The sequence below is a fragment of the Triticum aestivum genome, chromosome 7D, assembly GCF_018294505.1.
Source record: "Triticum aestivum cultivar Chinese Spring chromosome 7D, IWGSC CS RefSeq v2.1, whole genome shotgun sequence".
Lineage (NCBI taxonomy): Eukaryota > Viridiplantae > Streptophyta > Magnoliopsida > Poales > Poaceae > Triticum > Triticum aestivum.
Window position 1 is genome coordinate 403,166,855 of NC_057814.1, and position 21,141 is coordinate 403,187,995.

General features: G+C 46.4%; 1 protein-coding gene across 1 annotated transcript; it reads left to right on the top strand.

Moving 5' to 3' along the window:
• Window positions 1–17,518: 17,518 nt before the first annotated feature.
• Window positions 17,519–19,187, top strand: LOC123166024 (acyl transferase 7-like). Its single transcript, XM_044583785.1, has one exon. The coding sequence runs from the start codon at window positions 17,737–17,739 to the stop codon at window positions 19,024–19,026; it is 1,290 nt and encodes a 429-aa protein (XP_044439720.1). The 5' UTR covers window positions 17,519–17,736; the 3' UTR covers window positions 19,027–19,187.
• The last annotated feature ends 1,954 nt before the right edge of the window (window positions 19,188–21,141 follow it).

Below are 21,141 nucleotides of genomic sequence, written 5' to 3' on the forward strand. Positions count from 1 at the left end.
CTTGGTGTTATTTTTTTTACAGAAATAAAAGTTCTCGAAATGACCTGAAAATCCACGGAGAATATTTTTGGAATAAATAAAAAATATTGGCGAAAGAATCAACATAGGGGGACCCACCTGCTATCCACAAGGGTGGAGGGCGCACCCACCCCACTAGGAAGCGCCCCCTGCCTTGTGGGTCCCCTGGACCTCCACCGACCTCAACTCCAACTCCATATATTCACGTTCAGGGAGAAAAAATTAGAGAGAAAGACTCATCGCGTTTTACAATACGGAGCCGCCGCCACCTCCTGTTCTTCATCGGGAGAGCAGATCTGGAGTCCGTTCGGGGCTCCAGAGAGGGGAAATCATCGCCATCGTCATCATCAACCTTCCTCCATCACCAATTTCATGATGTTCACCGTCGTGCATGAGTAATTCCATCGTAGGATTGCTGGACGGTGATGGGTTGGATGAGATTTATCATGTAATCGAGTTAGTTTTGTTAGGGTTTGATCCCTAGTATCCACTATGTTCTGAGATTGATGTTTTTATGACTTTGCTATGCTTAATGCTTGTCACTAGGGCCCGAGTGCCATGATTTCAGATCTTAACCTATTATGTTTTCATGAATATATTTGTGTTATTGATCCTATCTTGCAAGTTGTAGACACCTATTACGAGTTATGATCCGCATACCCCAAGGTGACAATAATTGGGATTCTTTCCGGTGATTACCGTAGTTTGAGGAGTTCATGTATTCACTAAGTGCTAATGCTTTGGTCTGGTTCTCTATTAAAAGGAGGCCTTAATATCTCTTAGTTTCCATTAGGACCCCGCTGCCATGGGTCATGCAAGTTCTTTTCCATAAGCACGTATGACTATATTCGGAATACATGCCTACATTATATTGATGAATTGGAGCTAGTTCTGTGTCACCCTAGGTTATAACTGTTGCATGATGAATGCCATCCGACATAATTATCCATCATTGATCCATTGCCTACGTGCTTTTCACATATTGATCTTTGCTACGTTACTTTTCCATTGCCACTGTTACAGTTGCTACAAAACTGCTACTGTTACTTTTGTCACTGTTACCGCTACTTCCATACTACTTTGCTACTAAATACTTTGCTGCAGATATTAAGTCTTTCAGGTGTGGTTGAATTAACAACTCAGCTGCTAATACTTGAGAATATTCTTTGGCTCCCCTTGTGTCGAATAAATAAATTTATGAAAGACAAGGGTATTGAAGGTGAAGATGTTAAGAATTTACCGCCTATAGAAGAAATACATGGTCTTGATAACCTGACATAGGTAGTAGAGGTAAATTCTCTCTATAGATTCGATGAAGGTGATATTCCTCATAATAAGTCTGCTAGTCAATGCTTGGATAAGTTTGATAATTTCATTGTTAAACAAGAAAATTTCAATGCTTATGTTAGTAGACAATTGAAACGTAATGCTTACATGCTTGACTACTTGGGTGATTATATGAGTAGAACTATTAGTGATCTTAAGATTATTAGTAAGCATGCTTCCATGGTTAAAACTCAAGTAGAACAAGTACTGAAGGCACATGATGATTTGCTCAATGAGTTGAATAGTAAGAGCAATGATAATGATGTTAGAGTTATGACTAGAGGTGGTAAAATGACCCAGGAACCTTTGTATCCTGAAGGTCATCCTAAGAGAGTTGAGCAAGATTCTGAGAGAATTAATACTGATGCACCTAGTCCTAGTAATAAAAAGAAAAAGAAAACTGATAGGACTTTGCATGCTTCTAGTGAACCTGTTATAGACACACCTAAGAATCCCAATGATATTTCTATTTCTGATACTAAGACACAATCTGGTAATGAACATGAACCTAGTGCTAATGTTGATGATGATGTTCATGTTGATGTTCAACCTAGTAATGATAATGATGTGGAGGTAGAACCTGTTGTTGATCTTGATAACCCACAATCAAAGAATCAACATTATGATAAGAGAGACTTCATTGCTAGGAAACATGGTAGAGAAACAGAACCATGGGTTCAGAAACCCATGCCCTTTCCTCCTAAACCATCCAAGAAAAAGGATGATGAGGATTTTGAGCACTTTGTTGAAATGCTTAGACATGGTTTTCTGCGTATGCGTTTGACTGACATTCTGAAAATGTCTCCTTATGCCAAGTATATGAAAGATATTGTTACTAATAAAAGAAAGATACCAGAAGCTGAAATTTCCACCATGCTTGATAATTATACTTGTAAGGGTGGAATACCAAAGAAACTTGGAGATCCAGGAGTACCAACTATACCATGCTCCATTAAAAGAAACTATGTTAAAACCGCTTTATGTGATCTTGGAGCCGGTGTTAGTGTTATGCCTTTCTCTTTATATCGTAGACTTGAATTGAATAAGTTGACACCTAATGAGATCTCTTTGCAAATGGCTGATAAATCAACTGCTATACCCATCGGTATTTGTGAGGATGTGCCTGTTGTGGTTGCAAACGTTACTATCTTAACGGACTTTGTTATTCTTGATATTCCCGAGGATGATAGTATGTCGATCATCCTTGGTAGACCCTTTTTGAATAGTGCAGGGGCTACTATTGATTTCAACAAAGGCAATGCCACTTTTCATGTTAATGGTAATGAGCATACGGTACCCTTTCCGAAGAAACAACCTCAAGTGAATAGGATCAATTCTATTGGAAAAATTTCGACTATTGCTATTGGAGGTTTTGAATTCCCTCTTCCTATTGTCAAAAAGAAATATGATATTCTTATTGTTAGGGACATGCATATCCCCGTTGAGGTAACCTAGTGTTATTCGAAAATTCTCCGGTTTCATGTTATTCGAAAGAAGTTTGTTAATAAGACTTGATCAACCTTGTTAATGGATTCCTTTTGATGAGCATGAGATGGATGAATTTAGAAACACAACTTTCTATACCCACTTTTTACTTTCTGTTATTTAGATTAAATAAAGAAAAAATAGTATTTTCTGTCTGTTTTCTGAATTATCTGTGCAATAAAAAATGTCCTGAAAATAAAAGTTCTCCAAATGCCCTTAAAATTGAGTATGATTTTTTATAGAATATTTTAGAATTTCTGGCACTGAACATGCACCAGGGGGTTGCACCAATGGGCCACAAGGGTGGAGGGCGTGCCCCCTGCCTTGTGGGTCCCACGTAGGCCCCCCTCACGTATTTCATCACCCATCCACTTCGTCTTCCTCCAGAAAAATCATCTTGTTGCTCAAACCCGTGTTCTACCTCATCTTGCTGCCATTTGCGATCTCCTTGTGCAAAGCTCCATTTGCAAAATTGTTTTGGGGGATTGTTCTTCGGTATGTGACTCCTCCAATGGTCCAATTAGTTTTTGTTCTAGTGCTTTATTTATTGCAATTTTTTGCTGCTGTGGTGACCTTGTTCTTGAGCTTGCATGTCAAATTTATATGGTCCAAAGTAGTTTTGATGCATGATATAGCTTCTAGACACTTGTAGGAGTAGTTGCTATCAATCTTGTTGAGTTTGGTTCACTTTTATTTTGAGTCACTACAAATTTCAGAATTTTTCAGAGGGAGAAAATGATGAGGAGATTGTTGAGAGGCTCTTCGAGCCGAGGTTCGAAGGAAAATGAAAATAAGGAGAAGAAGAAGCCCAAGTACAACCTTTCTCGCACCGCGGAGGTTCGGCCGTGTGAATGGCCAAGTGATGCATTCTTGGAGGTGGCCGGATTTATGAGGATTTCTATTATTTGGCTGGGAATGCAGGCATCACCGACTTCCTCCATGATAAGTGTGAACAATACCTCCTACTCACTAATAACTTTGTGCAGAATTTTCACTTTCATGCTAGGAAATCACCACCCACGGTAGAGTTTTATTTATATGACGTGCATAAGGAGATGATGCTTTATGAATTTTTTAAGGTTTGCAAATTACCTTATGAGGGCAGCGTCGATGAGCCACGTCCTAGAGATGTGGAAGGTTTTATTGATGAAGTTACCATAGGGGAAAGAAGAAGGGTGTCGGAAGCGAGAGTGGCTAGTTTACATTTTCCTGTTTTACGCTACTACTCATTATTTGCTGGGAGATGTTTAATTGGTCGCGGGGAGAGTGGAGGCCTTAGTGCTCCTGGCCTCTCTATTTTGTGCCATCCTTTACTTCGTGATAGAACTTTTAGTTTGGGCGCTATGGTTGCTCGACGGTTGAGTTTAAACCGTTCGAAGGGTACTATCTTTGGAGGTATCTATGCTTCCCGTCTTGCTAGATGCTTCGAGATACCCATTAAGCACGATGAGAAAGAGGAGATGCTGCTTCCCACTAGATACTTAGATTATAGCAACATGGTAGCACATGATTTTATTAGTGATGATAAGGACAAAAGACTCCTCTATAACCTGGTATTTAGCGAGAAGACTTGTCAGATTATTACCTTGCGTGCACATTTTTTGTTTGATATTCATTCAGGCAGGTACCTCATCATGCCCACAGACATTTATGCATACTGGGAGCGGACGCGAACCCCGGTTCCTGAGCCAGAGCCATCACCTGATCCGTATCAGGAGTCTATTTATCAGTGGGAGCCACAGGAGCTCGCTAACCAGTGGAACCCCCAGGATCCTCCTCAGTACACCAGAGAGGGCTACTTTGATCCATGGGCGTAGACCAACTTAGGCCAAAAGCCTAAGCTTGGGGGAGTACGTATTTCTCACTGACATTACATTCATGTTCACACACTCATTCCAGTTGTCGGTGTTCATACTTGTTCATTGTATTATCCATGTTAGTTTATTTCTTTTTGTTGCTTTCTTCTTGTGTGTTTGAAAAACGTTGAGAAAAAACAAAAAAAATAGTTGTAGCTTCTTTTTAGTTTCCTTTCCATGTCTATTTAATAGTTCTATTAAAAGAAAACCCAAAAAGATTTCTCGTTCCTCTTTAGCTTGTTGGGAGCTTTCCCGTGTAAATAGTTTTTCTCGTTCTTGTTTTACTTTCTTCAGAAAAAAAACTCCAAAAACATTTCAGTGTGTTTCTTTGAAATTCTTTTCTTTTCTTTGGGGGTCGAGAGGAGAGGACCACGATGAAAATGTTGAGTGGCTCTCATATGCATTATTGTTGATCTAACAAAGAGCCCATATTACCTTGTCTTCTCCTTTAGATAATTTTTTGCAGATTCCAGCTTAGTCCAATGCACGTGCACTATTATTATTATCCACACTGTTCGGTCGTGCAAGTGAAAGGCAATAATGACGATATATGATGAAATGATTGAGATGAGGAAAAGCCATTAATGAAACTCGACCTATCCTTTTTTTGTAAATATGATTAGTTCATCGTTCTTGATTCAGTCCATTAATGAAACATGCTTGCAATGATATTTAGAGATTATAGTTACTCATGCCATGCTTAATTAGCTAGGAGTTTATAATGGTTTACCTTGCGTGCCAACATGCTTTTAAAATGGTTGTGATGTAGTATGATAGGATGGTATCCTCCTTTGAATGATTCGAGTGGCTTGACTTGGCACATGTTCACGCATGTAGTTGAAACAAAATCAACATAGCCTCCACAATATTTATGTTCATGGTGATTTATATCCTACTCATGCTTGCACTCAATGTTGGTTAATCTCAATGCATGTTTATGATTTTTGTCGCTCTCTAGTTGGTCGCTCATCAATCCCTTGCTAGCCTTCAATTGTACTAAGCGAGAATACTGCTTGTGCATCCACTTCCATAAACCCAAAGTTGTTCCATATGAGTCCACCATACCTACCTATATGCGGTATTTACCTGCCGTTCCAAGTAAATTTGTATGTGCCAAACTCTAAACCTTCAAATGATAATCTGTTTTGTATGCCCGAATCGCTCATGTAGCGACTAGGGGCTATCAGTAATCTTCCATGCTAGGTGGGTTATTCTCACGATGAGTGGACTCCGCTCGTCATTCACGAGAAAATGGCTGGTAATTGGGATGGCCAGTTCCATGCTCAAATCAAATCAAAATATAACTTCAAACAAAACTCCCCCAGGACTGTTCTTAGTTGGACGGTACCCGTTGTTTTAGACCAGCCGTGGAATGTGCTTGTTGGTGGAGGGGGAGTATAAACTTTACCATTCTGTTTGGGAACCGCCTATAATGTATCTAGTATGGAAGGTACCGAGATCTCTTGGTTGTTATGTTGACAATGAAAACATGCCGCTCAAAATTTTATTCATCTCTGTTTTAAAGCTCGAGCTCTCGCACCTCTACAAATCCCTGCTTCCCTCTGCGAAGGGCCTATCTATTTACTTTGATGTTGAGTCATCATCCTCTTATAAAAAGCACCAGTTAGAGAGCACTACTATCATTTGTATGCATTTTTATTAATTGATATTGAGTATGACTGTGACTGGATCTCTTTTACCATGAATTACAATGTCTAGTCAGTCCTTGATCTTCAGGGGTGCTCTGCATTTATGTTTTGCGGTCTCAGAAAGAGCTAGCGAGATACCATTCTGTTATATCATATCATGATTGTTTTGAAAAGTGTTGTCATCCGAGATTTATTATTATTGCTCGCTAGCTGATTATGCCATTGATATGAGTAAATGTGACACCTAAATGTTATTGTGAATATGGTTAGTTCATAATCTTTGTTGAAAACCTGAATGCTGGCTTTGCATATTTGCAACAACAAGATAAAACAGAGTTTGTAAAAGTTTTTATTTGTCACTTTCAGTTTGTCAACTGAATTGCTTGAGGACAAGCAATGGGTTAAGCTTGGGGAGTTGATACGTCTCCATCGTATATAATTTTCCAAACTCTTTTGCCCTTGTTTTGGACTCTAATTTGCATGATTTGAATGGAACTATCCTGGACTGACGTTGTTTTCAGCAGATTTGCCTTAGTGTTATTTTTGTGCAGAAATAGAAGTTCTTGGAATGACCTGAAAATCCACGAAGAATATTTTTGGAATAAATAAAAAATATTGGCGAAAGAATCAATAGAGAGGGACCCACCTGCTATCCACAAGGGTGGAGGGCGCGCCCCCTACCTTGTGGGTCCCCTGGACCTCCACCGACCTCAACTCTAACTCCATATATTCACGTTCGGGGAGAAAAAAATCAGAGAGAAGGATTCATCGCGTTTTACGATACGGAGCTGCCGCCACCTCCTGTTCTTCATCGGGAGAGCATGTCTGGAGTCCGTTCGGGGCTCCGGAGAGGGGAAATCATCACCATCGTCATCATCAACCTTCCTCCATCACCAATTTCATGATGCTCACTGTCGTGCGTGAGTAATTCCATCGTAGGATTGCTGGGAAGTGATGGGTTGGATGAGATTTATCATGTAATCGAGTTAGTTTTGTTAGGGTTTGATCCCTAGTATCCACTATGTTCTGAGATTGATGTTGCTATGACTTTGCTATGCTTAATGCTTGTCACTAGGGCGCGAGTGCCATGATTTCAGATCTGAACCTATTATGTTTTCGTGAATATATTTGTGTTCTTGATCCTATCTTGCAAGTTGTAGACACTTATTACGAGTTATGATCCGCATACCCCAAGGTGACAATAATTGGGATTCTTTCCAGTGATTACAATAGTTTGAGGAGTTCATGTATTCACTAAGTGCTAATGCTTTGGTCCGGTTCTCTATTAAAAGGAGGCCTTAATATCCCTTAGTTTCCATTAGGGCCCCGCTGCCACGGGAGGGTAGGACAAAAGATGTCATGCAAGTTCTTTTCCATAAGCACGTATGACTATATTCGAACTACATGCCTACATTATATATATGAATTGGAGCTAGTTCTCTGTCACCCTAGGTTATAACTGTTGCATGATGAATGCCATCCGACATAATTATCCATTGTTGATCCATTGCCTACGAGCTTTTCACATATTGATCTTCGCGACGTTACTTTTCCGTTGCCACTGTTACAATTGCTACAAAACTGCTACTGTTACTTTTTTCACCGTTACCGTTACTTCCATACTACTTTGCTACTAAATATTTTGCTGCAGATATTAAGTCTTTCAGGTGTGGTTGAATTGACAACTCAACTGCTAATACTTGAGAATATTCTTTTGCTCCCCTTGTGTCGAATCAATAAATTTGGGTTGAATACTCTACCCTCGAAAACTGTTGTGATCCCCTATACTTGTGGGTTATCAGCCATCTACCAGACGATCTGGTACAAATGCTTTGACTCCCACTGCTAAAAAAAACTTCTGCTTGTGGTGGCTTATCTGTCAGAGGACTCACTGCACAGCATCATCAACTCCAGTTGCCCTGCCCTGGAGCGCTTGCTGATTGTTTTAGGAATAGAAATCCGTATCAGTTGTCTTGAAATAAAGTCGCGTCACCTTAAAAGCATTGGAATTTGTTTTGAAAGACAACAGCTCATCATCGAAGATGCCCCTTCACTTCAAAGGTTGCTCCTTCATTATTGTTATATACCTTCGCAAATAACTGTCATTTCTGCGGCCAAACTGGAGACCTTGGGTGTAATTCGTGATCCGTTTAATTATCACAAGTTGGTGTTTGGCTCCACACTTATCCAGGTACCGTATATTATCATCTACACATTTGTAATCATAAGCTGCATTTTTCATTTGTGCGCATAAGTTTTATATCATCTTGGAGTACACTTTGGGTACTAATATTATGTTATATGCTCAATGAAGAGTTCTTCCATGGATAGCCTATCAATGCTGCTGGATTCTGTCAAGATCTTATATATCGGAATGTTTAGTTATGATCTAAACATAATTATTGGTTTGCTGCGATGCTCTTCATGTCTGGAGAATTTATATATAAAGTTGATGATTTCATGCACATTGAAAGCCGTATATATTGTACTAGAATTAATCGTTCAGCTGTCGCTCTTTCGATATACTCTTTTTTTAGACCTTAACTATTTTCAATCTTCATGTCTACATAGGCACTAACACATGGTGAAAAACATATAACCAACCAGTGGCGTAATAAGCACCAGGATTTTCTTAGTTCTCATGGCATTCGTTTGAGGACAATAATGATGGAAGGATATGCATCCAACCAGGCAAACAGAAGCTTTGTCACATTCTTCTGTTGAATGTGAGGTTACTATTGTCCATGAGGCTTAAGTTTTTCAACAAGAAATATCTCACGGACGGACATGTTGAACAGCCAAAAAAGAAGTTTCAGGTGGACAAATGGGCTTCTGAACGTGCCCGGCTTCTATTTACAACAACTTGTGGTCATGTTCCAATAAATTTTTTTGGCACAGGATGTTGATTTTATGGATCAGACCGATCCATTTGTTTGTGACTGCCAAAAACTGTGGTTGGGTTACATGTTATTGCCATGTTCAATCTGGGTTTTGTCTAAATTTTATGAACAATTAATCCTTGGGATTTTTTTACCGTTTTGTAAGCTTGAGTTACATGTTGTTGCCCTCATACTTCCCTCCGCCTGCCACTACACTGGCGCATCTTCCAAGGCTCATGTTCGTTCCTGTCGGAGGCCTCACCGTCGTTCTCCGCCTTGGTTCGATCGTTGTGCTCGCCGCCGTCTGGCGTTGTCAACATGGTCACCAACCGAGAGGAATCAGGAGATGATTGTACATGGAGAGGCTGATAGTAGGGACCCACCAGGATCATGGCATTACGCAAGCAGGTGCATCGTTATTACTAGCCAAAAAAATACTTCCTCCTAATGGTTTGACATCTAGGTCCCACGCCATTGTCAATGTAGTCAATAAACGAGAAAATTACACAATGAGCGGCTAACACCAGGGACCCAGCAGCACGTCCAGTTGTTTTTTAGTTTTAGAGACGGACTTCAACTTCGCGTTGTGCGGGGGCTGTGGCCCGTCTAGCCCACGCTTTTATTTAAGCACACGACGAGCCTAGTTGATATCTTTTTCTTTCTGAAAATGGCTAGCCCGGTTCTATTTTTTGGAGAATACCCAACCGAGGCCTACTTGCTTTTCTCAGCCCTGCAAGGCTGCAAATCTTTCAAGACGAGGAGGGATGTATTCGGCTTCCCCAGAAAATGGGCTTGAAGTCGTAAGAAATGGGCTGTAAATATTTAAATCAAAGCCAACCGGCAATTACATTCAAATTTCATTTTTTTTGGATTTCAATGTTTTAAATTTCATTCAGTTTTTGCGAAGAAAGTTTCTTTGTATCTTATTTGATATAGTTTTTAAAAATTATTTTTAACGTGACTCGAAATTTCGTGATTAAAAGAGTTCGAACCCCACCGAAATATGCAAAATTTCGTTGAATTTTTTAGCAGTGGCCAGAATATGGTCTGTAATGCTAATAAAAAGAATATGGGCTACAAAATATCCTTAAGAATTAGCAAATTGCCTGTAAATTATTGAAAATAATGGCAAATGGGTTGTATGCTGTTTTCCATAGATTTGGAGGCTGACTTGTGGGCCTACTAGGTTGACGGACGCTGTCCTAAAAAAATTTGACGTGTACGTAAGGCTTTGTCAACTTAGTTAACACAGAGCAGTGACTGTTGGATGTCCATCCAACGGCCGTTGTGCTTCTTCAATTTGTGATCTTCCTGTTCCAACCGCCCAAACCAGCGCTGGCGGGACTGCCTGCTCCCTCCCCTCGTGGCCGGCTGTGCTGCCACCAGGCCATCCCTCTACCCACCTGCACCTCCTGTTATTTTCAGGTGACGTTAGCCTCACCCCGCAGCCGACCAGTCAGCTCTCGTACTCCCCTCAGCATGGGCATCCTCTACTGTAGCTTCGCCGGCTCCAGGTCATTCCCTTCCTAGGCCTCGCTGTCGTCCACCACGTTGGTGCTCTCGGCGCAGCGTGGTCAACGTGGTCAACAAACAACATCCATCAAAAAAGGGATGTAAGTGGAGAGGCTGATAGTAGGGACCCACACAAGCAAGTGTCTCCTTATTACGCGAAAAAATGATTGCTCATGCTGACAGCTGGGACCTACCGGCTGTATCTTCGCATGGAAGGAAGCGCCTCCTTGTTATGCAAAAAAAAACTATTCCTCCCGATGACAGCTGGGACCCGACAGATTTGGTGGCCGACTTGTGGCCTACTAAGCTGATGCATACACAGGGCTTTGTCAACTTAATCAACAAATGATTCTAGCAGCTGGACCGCTGGATGTTAATCCAGCAGCCGTGCTGCTTCTTCAACCTATGATCTTGCTCCTGTCTCCCATGGGCGGCAGTGCTGCGGCGCACCCGAACCAGTCAAGTTTTCCACTGCTCTCCATCTGCGACTCCACTGGCGCGTCTTCCCCTTCTCCGGGTCATTCCAGTCTGGGGCCTCGCCATCGTCCACTAGCCTTCGTGCGCTCGACACGGTGTGGTCAACGTGGTCAACAAACGAGAGTCATCGGAAGATGACTGTACATGGAGAGGCTGACAGTGAGGACACACCACGCCCATGGATGCATGCATGCAACTGCATCCTTTTTACTCTGAAAAATAATGTTTTCTCCCACTGACAGCTGGGACCCACTAGCTACATCTTCGCACGCAAGGAAGTGCGTCCTTATTACGGGAAAAAATGATTCCTCCCCCTGATAGTTGGGACCCACCAACTACATCTTCGCATGCAAGGAAGTGCCTCCTTATCCTCCCTGACAGCTGGGACCCACACGGTCGAACCATACGTAGGGTTGTCTCTCTGGTCGCGAACGTGTACATACATACTGGTCGATCGGTCTCTCTGCAAGGATGAACCATGGCCGAGCAAGGAGCGGCACGTGTGACGTAGCAGTTGAGGCAGTCCTGTATAAATCATGTACACATACGTACAACCACGCTGCAAGAAAGTAAATACGGCTACGTACGCACATACGGGCGGGTTCTCATTCGCGTCATCAACGGCGTCCTGTTCATCGGCAGCCAACCAGCTGGGTCGGAACAGAGAAACTGCGTCGTGTTCATCGGGAGGGAACGGAATGCGTCGTGTTCATCGGGAGCCAACCGGCTTGGACGGAATAGCCGAAACGAGGTCTGGCGTCTCGCAGAACGGAGGAAACAGCCTTCTGTTCGACAGCGTACGGTCAAAACGGGATCCTGTTCATCGGGAGGGGTCTGGCGTACCGCAAAATAGAGGAAACGGACTTGTGTTCGAGCGCCTACAATCGAAAAAGGGTGCTGTTGATCGCGAGGGGTGTGGCGTACCGCAAAACGGAGGAAACAGACTTGTGTTGGAGCGCCTACGATCGAAACGGGGTCCTGTTCATCGGGAGGGGTGTGGCGTATCGCAAAATAGGACTCCACGGGCTACTGTTCATCTACCGTCTACTGCCTCGCTCCAGCCTCCACGGGCCATTGTTCATCCACCGTCGACTTCCTCCAGCCTCCACGGGCTATTGTTCATCCACCGTCGACTTCCTCCAGCCTCCACCTGCTACTGTTCATCCAGCCTCCACCGGGTCCTGTTCATCCACCCCCAACCAGCTCGGGTGCTGTGGCCTCCTCGGGGTCCTGTTCATGCAGCGGCAACCGCCTACTACCACGAGGTCTTGTTCATCCAACCCCCACCGGGAACTTTTCATCGACAACCAACCAACCGGCTCGACTCACCACGTCTCGACTCATTCTATGTACCGCGCGCACGGTAGCAACGGTCATTGTTCATCGAGAGGCAACCCAACACCGGCTGGCTACGTCCCGCACGGGGGCTCGATCGGGTTCAGTAAGCAGCAACGGCGAAGGAATCGCTCAGGTTCAGTTAACAGCGAATGAATCGCTCGGGTTTAGTTAACAACCAAGGGATCGATTACTCGGGTTCAGTAACGTAGCTAGTGTGATCGCTCGGGTCGTTCAGGTTAGCCAACGCCTCGCACACACGCGCGTACGTGTATGAGAGAAACGCGCAAACCTTCGTGCATCGCTCGACCCCGACCACCCACCGTAACCGGGAACTCCCCGATATTTTCGTCACCCTCGCTTCTACCATGATTTTTTCCTTCATGGACAACCCAAAGAATGTCATGCAGGTGCGTCCTTGACCCGCCGAGGATGAAAAGCCCATTTTCTGTCATGTTTTTTGTTCATAGAAGTAGGACCCACCACATTTATGATGATACGTGGTTTTGTCACAATTATCGTCATAGAAGTGTCATAAGCATGACAGAAAAAAATCGTTTGGCCCAAAATGTCACGGATGTGTCTTTTTTTTGTAATGATGCGTGAAGAATATCATATGTCTATGATGAGAGAATTGAAATTCTTTCTTGGTCTTCAAATTCGTCAACAACCCAATGGCATCTTCATTTCTTAAGAGAAATACCTCAAAGATTGCTTGAAGAAATTTGGTATGCAAGAATGCAAAGGCCTCAAAATTCCAATGCGTACTAATGGTCAACTCGGCGCTGACGAAAATGGTAAAGATTTCGGTCAAAAGGTATATCGCTCCATCATTGGTTTGACTCTTTACCTATGTGCATCTAGGCCAGATATTATGCTTAGCATTTGCACGTGTGTCTGATTTCAAGCGACACTGAAGGAATCACACCACCAGGTTGTGAAACGAATTCTTTGATATGTATCTCACACACCAACGCTTGGATTATGGTATCCCAAGGGCTCATCTTTTGATCTAGCTAGATTTTCTGATTTTGTTTACGCTGGAGATCATGTGGATCGCAAGTCTACATCAGGCACATGCCATTTCCTCGGACGATCTCTTGTCTGTTGGTCCTCAAAGAAGCAGACCAGCGTGACACTCAAGTGATGGTTAATTTTACCATTAGTTTTGCCTTTATGGTATCTAGTTAAATTAAAGTCCCCCCCCCCAAATAATGTAGGGTGTTGATCATCTTGATAGAGGTTATGCAACTCTGAGATGAAATCATCTTTACCTTCATTCATATGGGGATCCATAAACAGAGACTAATCTAAAGGTAATACCAGTGGATTTAATTTTTAGAATACAAGAAACTAAAAAATTAAGGATATTCCAACTAAGTACATCAAAAAGGTTAGTATCCACCATGACAAAATGCCACCAGCAGTTCCATTAGTAGGGAGATGATGCCAGTCAAAATTCCTATTATAGCTAATCTATTTAAGAAAAGAAGTGGAGAACCTGTCCAACTTAGTTCCTTGGGAAGCTACTTTGCTAGGCTTAGTTTTGGCCAGAGTATCCACAATACAGGGCTTTTTCACAGGGGTGGAAATCCCCTTATATTTCAAAAAAGGATATTCATTGGAAAAGCTTTTTATTAGGGTGCTTTCCATGCTTGTGTTTGGAGATTCTAGTCCATATGACACTGTCACGGAACAAGTAAGGAACTCCTTTTAACCCATCAGGTATAGTAGAAGAAGACATGCTAGAGTCTGGACTATCAAACCCTTCAGGTTTGTCCAGGGTATATCAAGGTTACTATTATCAAATTCAACATCCTTATCTACTTCAGAATTAATTTTACTACTACCATCAACACCTAGAAAATCTACTTCCAGACTTTGGTCAATCAAATTTTCTATAGAATAATCTTTCTTTCTATGAATGTAACCATTACTGGATTTAGTGGTGTTACTACTATGTCCTACATCATCAATTTCCAGCCCAATTTTGGATGCAATAGCTATGAAATTGGAATCCCTGAAGTTATCAAAAGGGTTCTTCAGAATTGTACCTTCGATGGAGTTTTTGTCAGCTTCTAGGCTCTTCACTTTTTGCTTATCCATGGCGATTTCCAGCATAGTCCTGTCTCCTATCTCCACTCTAGAGCTTTTTTTGGTAGCTTGAACAGGGCCCAATTAGTCTTTCCTTTGTTATTGAGATCATCACCCACCATCGCAGGCTAGGTAACAGGGTTCACCATTGAAGTGATAGGGCTGGAAATCACTTCCTCCACATCATTATTGCTTGTCATCCCCAATCTCAGGGTCAGTAGTGAAAGAGTCTCCCTCGTCTCCTTCTTCCTCATCATCAAGCTCCATTTCCTACAAGAAATTCACACCCTGGTGCAGTGTCGTAGGGGCTTGGATTTGTTGCAGGTAGGCCACAACATTCTACTTGGTGCTATGTGAAGAAGTGTGTGAGAAATCAACAAATCTAGTCTTGCTAGTTGTAGTTGAGTGGTCCTCGTCAGAGCTCTTGCTGGTGGAATCATTGTCTTTGTCAAAGATCTGATTCCCTTTGTTTTCACCAAGGTCATCATCCCGTAAGTCATTCTCATCCATATTAGCTTCAGTTTCAGGGGGCTCAACTATAATCTTTATCTTGTAAAGCTTTTCCCCAAGACCAAAAATCCTATCTGGAGGGATGGCAGTGTGATTTCTACACCTGATTTTTATCTTGACCACCTCATAGAAAGTCTTGAAGTTGAATTGCCAGTCTACAGCAAGTAGGGTCCCTAATACAGAAGCAAATTGTTCCAGGACAACCTATTCTGCCCAACTAGAGTTAATTCCTCTCAACGGAAGCCAGACTTGCTGCAGTTCTGCATAATGCTCTAGTTCACCTTTCCATTCTTCTACCTTAACAGTTACTCCTTCAGCATGAGGAAGCCCAAACATGGGGTAGCTAGCTACTTGTGAAACAGAGATATGGGGAGGGAACTTAACCAAGAAGGTCCACTCATCCAGTTTCCTAATCTGCCATAGCCAGTTGATTTTGTAGATGGAGGGGAAGTTTGATGCCCGCTCAGTTTTTTCAATCTATACAATACCTACATTCATCTTATGTCCTACATCCTGCTCGTTCACATCAGGGATATAAATCTGAATATATCCAAGCCCAGGTGCTGCACTCCCAATGAAATTTGCAGTTTTCCTTAGTTTCCTTCTAGTGGGACAACCTTTCACCTTGTGTGTCACCATCTTGCAGATGAAACAGGTGGGTGGATGTCGACAGAGAGCTTTGTGATGGCCAGGTTCTCCACATATGTAGCAGATCACTCCTGCATATTCCATAGGAGGTTCCTCTTTCTCCTTTTCTTTGCCAAAGTTTTCGTTATGCTTCCCAGCATTCTTTCTCTTCTGTTGAGCATTAGAACTCCCTACTTTCGCACCTCCCAGGGAGAGATTTGAGTTGCTCTGATGGGGTGGAGGCATTTGGTTTTGTTGGCCCTGCCCTGCCACAAACTGTTGCCCTTGCGGAGGTTGCTGAAAATTTTGTCCAGAACTCGCTACAGGTTGTGGTTGAACCCACACATTGGGATTTCTCCACTGGTTTGGGATAGGAGATTGGAAATACGGCCCCTAAAACCATAGTGGGGCTGGTGCTCCTTGGAATCCAAAAGCATAAGGCTGCTGCTGAGGAGGAACAAACTGGGGATCAAAGGGGGGATCCAGTTACCTTGCCCACCGTTGCTGCTGGGATTGGGGTTGTTCTTATCTTGATGGGACCGGCCGCCCTATCTGGTGTTCCTAGGGTTTTCTCCTTTCCCCCTTCCCCTCCATTTCCCCTGCACATCCGCCATCAACTTGACTTCTTCTAAGGTTTCTGTGGGTCCTCTCCACTGATTCAGCAAAGAGGAGAGAGGAATTGCAATCTGGATCAGAGACAAGTTGTTGCGATCTGGAGGTAGATGGTGACAATCTGCCACTGCAAAATTCCTCGCATCAACGAGTTCTCTCCTCACCCAAGCCAGTTGCGAATGGGGAAAGTGTTTCCTAACTTTTCCAGCAAGGTGATCCTCCTCCCACAACTGTCCATAATGTAGCCCGATGCCTTCCTCTCCTAGGTCGCTGCCAGGTGGGCCATCTCCGCCAGCCTCCCGAACTGTGTTGTCCCTACTGTTAGCCGCACGACCAGCTCTACCATCTCCATCTCTCGGAGCGAAGCAGAGGAACTCACGGACGGTGACCGACTGAGCTCGAGCAGGTGGCCGCCTTCCAATTCCTTGACCCTGTCATCCGCGGCCCCTGCGCCTTCCTTGCAGCCCCTCAGGTGTACCAAGGTGTTCAGCAGCGTGACGAAGAGGCGGCGCCAGGGACAGGAAATCAGTGAACTCCGCTCCCAATTGTTGCAAATCCCGCACCGATCTTAGTTTCCGGGCGGCGGGTTTGCCGCCATCCGACCACCTTGCCCTCTGTGCTGGATCTGGTGAGGCCGCCTCTGCTTGAGCCCAAGCGATGGCGTCCACCCCCAGAGGCATGCGGCTGTGCACCTCGGGATTCGACATCACTCCGATTTTGATGGCTAGCTTGTTCGGCGCCTTCCTCACCGCACGAGCCTCCACTTCCCGGTGCCTCCGCACGCGGTTGATCTCCATCTCCACCTCCGCTTTCGTCAACGGCCGCCGTAGATCCATGGCCTTTGCTCGCCAGTCTCCCCTCACTTGTTACCGCACCCCGCCCCTGAGTAGGGGAAGGGGAACATCGCAGCGGAGTAGTCGAAGGCGTTCGACGGGAGGGTTGTGGCGGCGGTGGTGGTTGAGCACGGCAGCGGAGGGTGGTTGAGCAGGAGTGAAATATTCAACGATGTTTATAGAAAACATTATAATTTATAAAATTATTTTATTATTTTTCATGTTTAACTGTTCATCCCGAGTGCATATGCACCGGGGAAGGAGAAGACGCTTTCCCACAGAGGAGACAAATCTCAGAGTCTCCGCTTGCCTCCGCGCGGCCGCCAACGATGACATTTTTGCCGGACTGGCACGCGCACCCTTGTCAAGCTACTGTTCTGTAAATTCAAAGAGGCAGAGTAGTATAATACACCGACAGTGAAGAAATCTCTCTGTCTCCAATTGCCTTCCCGCAAAAATAAGGAAAATTACACCTTCCCGCCGCCGCCAACGAACGACGCTTTGCCTCATTGCTCAGTTCCCTATGACCAGCACGCCCACCGTTACCAAGTCGCCGCCGGCGCTCATCCCGCCGGCGGGACCTACCCCCTGCGGCACCCTTCCGTTCTCCTCCATTGACAAGACCGTCGCCGGCTCCGGCTTTGTGAACCTTATGCAGGTCTTTCCCCCGCCCTCGATCTCCGCCGCCCGCAAGGACCAGGGCGCCGTCGCGGCCGTGGCCGCAATGCGCAACGGGTTCGCGAGGGCGCTTGTGCCGTACTATCCGGTGGCCGGCCGCATCGCCTCGAGCGGCCTCGCGGTGGACTGCACCGGGGAGGGCATCTGGTTTGTGGAAGCCGCCGCGAGCTGCACGCTCGCCGACGTGGACGGCCTCGACAGCTGCCCACTGCTGATCCCAGGAGAGCTCCTCCTCCCTCGCCCTCCCCCCGGCGAGAAGCTCAGCGACCTCATCCTCATAGCCCAGGCGACGAGGTTCACCTGCGGTGGTTTCGCCGTCGGGATCCGCTTCAGCCACGCGGTGTTCGACGGGCATGGGGCTGCGCAGTTCCTTACGGCGGTGGGGGAGCTAGCGCGGGGGCTCAAGGCGCCGTCAGTGGCTCCGGTGTGGGACCGCGACGCGATCCCAGAAGCTCCAAGCCCGCTGCCGGGGCAGCTCACGGAGTTCAGGCTGGTGACCCAGGTGGTCGACATCTCGGCGGAGAGCATCGCGCGCGTGAAGGACGAGTTCAAGCAGGCTGCCGCGACATCGACGGGGGAAGTGTGCTCCACCTTTGACGCGGTGACGGCCGTGGTGTTCAAGTGCCGCGCGCTGGCGCTGGCATCGGCGCTCCCGGACGAGACCGAGGTCCGGATGGCCTTCGCCGCCAGCACGCGGCACCTTCTCCGCGGTGTGCTGCCGACGGTGGAGGGCTACTACGGCAACTGCGTATTCCTGGCGTGCGCCACTAGGACAGGCAAGGCCGTCCGGGAGGCCACGCTGGCGGAGGTGGTCGGCGCGGTACGGGAGGCGAAGGAGGCGGTTCCCGCTCGGTTCGCGGGCTGGATGCGCGGCGTCGAGCAGTACGACGTGCCGCCGCTGGACTACAGCACAGTGACGTTGTCGGACTGGAGCCGTCTCGGCTTCGACGAGGTGGACTACGGCTTCGGTGCGCCCGGGTACGTTTTCCCGCTCAACGACCACGTCAACTTCGTCGCGGCGCTCAACTACGTCAGGCCGCCGGCGCCCAGGCGTGGGGGCATCCGGGTGGTGCTCCGCTGCGTCGAGGAGCCTCATGCGGCCGCGTTCGCCGTCGAGCTCGCCAAGTTCGCCTAGATGCAACGCACGCGTGCTTCCCATTTCTTGGCCATGTCCGTCCATTAATGTGAGACCGCGCAGTTCAGGGAACACATTTTCACATTTTTTTTCTCTCGGCAGCCAACACGTTGTATCTCCATTGTATGGTCGTATAATAAGAGTAATACTTTATCTTTTCCTATCGGGATAAGAATAATACTCCATAAAAACTGAACATGTGTTTAGGCAATTCAACGTCGACCCGCAAACCTCCCGCAAGCGTCCGGACCGCGCTGTCCAAACAGCAGAAGCCATCCAACGCCGATCTGTATCAATCCATGAAGCGATCTGGACGCGATTTCTCCTGCAAACTGGAGACAAACATGAGGGCTTTGCGGGAGTCCGGACCGATCCCACGACCGCTTCTGACCCTCCTGACCCACTAACCCTCTCCCTCCTGTGCGTTTTCGGTCAGCGCCGCTATAGAGCTCAGCGCCCACATTCATGCCCAGCCAGAGCTGACGCGACCGCTCACTAGCGCCGGCATTGAAGCGGCGCACCGGCCGAGAGAGCGTCGCCCGTGCCGCTTCCCCATGTAGGCGACTGCCGCGCGTTCAAACGACACGACGGCTGCCTGTTCGCCCCAGCTCACATTGATGGGACGCGGTTGCCGAGGCGTCTCCTCCGACGCCACCCATCCGTCCCTCTGCCGCCACCATTGCTATAAAAAATGGTGCCCCTGCCATAGCCGCAGTCGTCCACCTCCGATCCCTCTCCGCACCACTCTCATCATGGATCCCTCCACGCCAAAGCTCTTTGGGACGGGTTGACGTCGGACCAGAAGAAGGAGATGGCCGCCATTAATGCCGGCTGGCTGACCGGCAGGCAGCCGGAGGACGACGACGTCTCGATGGAGGACGCTGCCGATAACGAACCGACGGCACCTTCCTCCTCCGCGCCACCATCCTCCTCCTCCGCGCCACCCTCGCGGGTGCATTGCATCATGACCATCGGCGAGGCCCGTGCCCATTACATGGACATGCTGCGGGAGGAGCAGTTCCAAGAGGCGCAGGCCGACGCCACCTACAACCACCACCTCCTCCAGGAGCATCTGCAGGCGGAGGAGCAGCTCGCCGCCGGCTGAGCGGTCATGCAGGACGTGGACATGATGGAGCACGAGGCGCTTCTCGAGTGCTACCACTCCGTCTACGAGATCCGCCTCACCCGCTGGCGGTACCGGCAGCGGGTGCCGGAGGTGGAGGCCGCCGGCAAGGAGCATGACGATGAAGCGGGCGAGGCGGTGTTCAGCGAGACCGACAAGGAGGAGGAGGACATCGACGAGTCTGCGCCCCGCCTCGACGACCACAAAGCCGTTACGTCCACGGGTGCCGTCGGCAGCGAGGAAGAGTAGTGCACGATAGGTCGCCGATGCTCTGGTCCCAGGAAGGCCACCGCTTCACCTCTCCCGTCGATGACAAGCTTGGTGGGCTCAACATTGTCGGCTGATTAGTCGGTTGGCGGCGATGTGGAGGTGGGCAGCTTCACTTCCCAGGCCTCTGGAGGCGGAGGTTGCTCATGGCCGGACACGAGAAACGGGCGCTGGCGACCGTTTAGACCAAGCCGGACGAGCTTCGCTTAGTTGATGTAAATTTAATGAAATCCGTCATGTTTAAATGAAATCTGTCATGTTTATATGAAATCTGGCCGTGTTTATATGAAATCCGGTCGTGTTTGATCAAATTTCGTTCGGTTAATTTGAGTTGTTGTCAAAATTTAGGCGGCTAGCATTGGATGTCGTCCTCCTGCATATGTGTCCATGGACTGGGCCCCTGTCCGTGGACAGATACGGGAGAAAATTTACGGGTTGGGTGATGCCCTTAGAAGGTTAGAAGACTGATCCTATCTCTAGCCCACGAGAGATTGAACCTTAGGTTCTCATGGGGGGTATTCTTCAACGAGAGGCGGCATTTTCATAGATAACGAGGAGTATGTGATGACTTTGTTAATTTCAAGATCCGCCAATTTACTCTTTTGAAGACGTTCAGAGCATAGTTAATAGTATATCCAACAACTGGCTTATAGAGTTAACACGTCACCTATAGCCAACCTATTAGCCAACATGTATAATAACTTGTTACTAAAAATACTACTTTA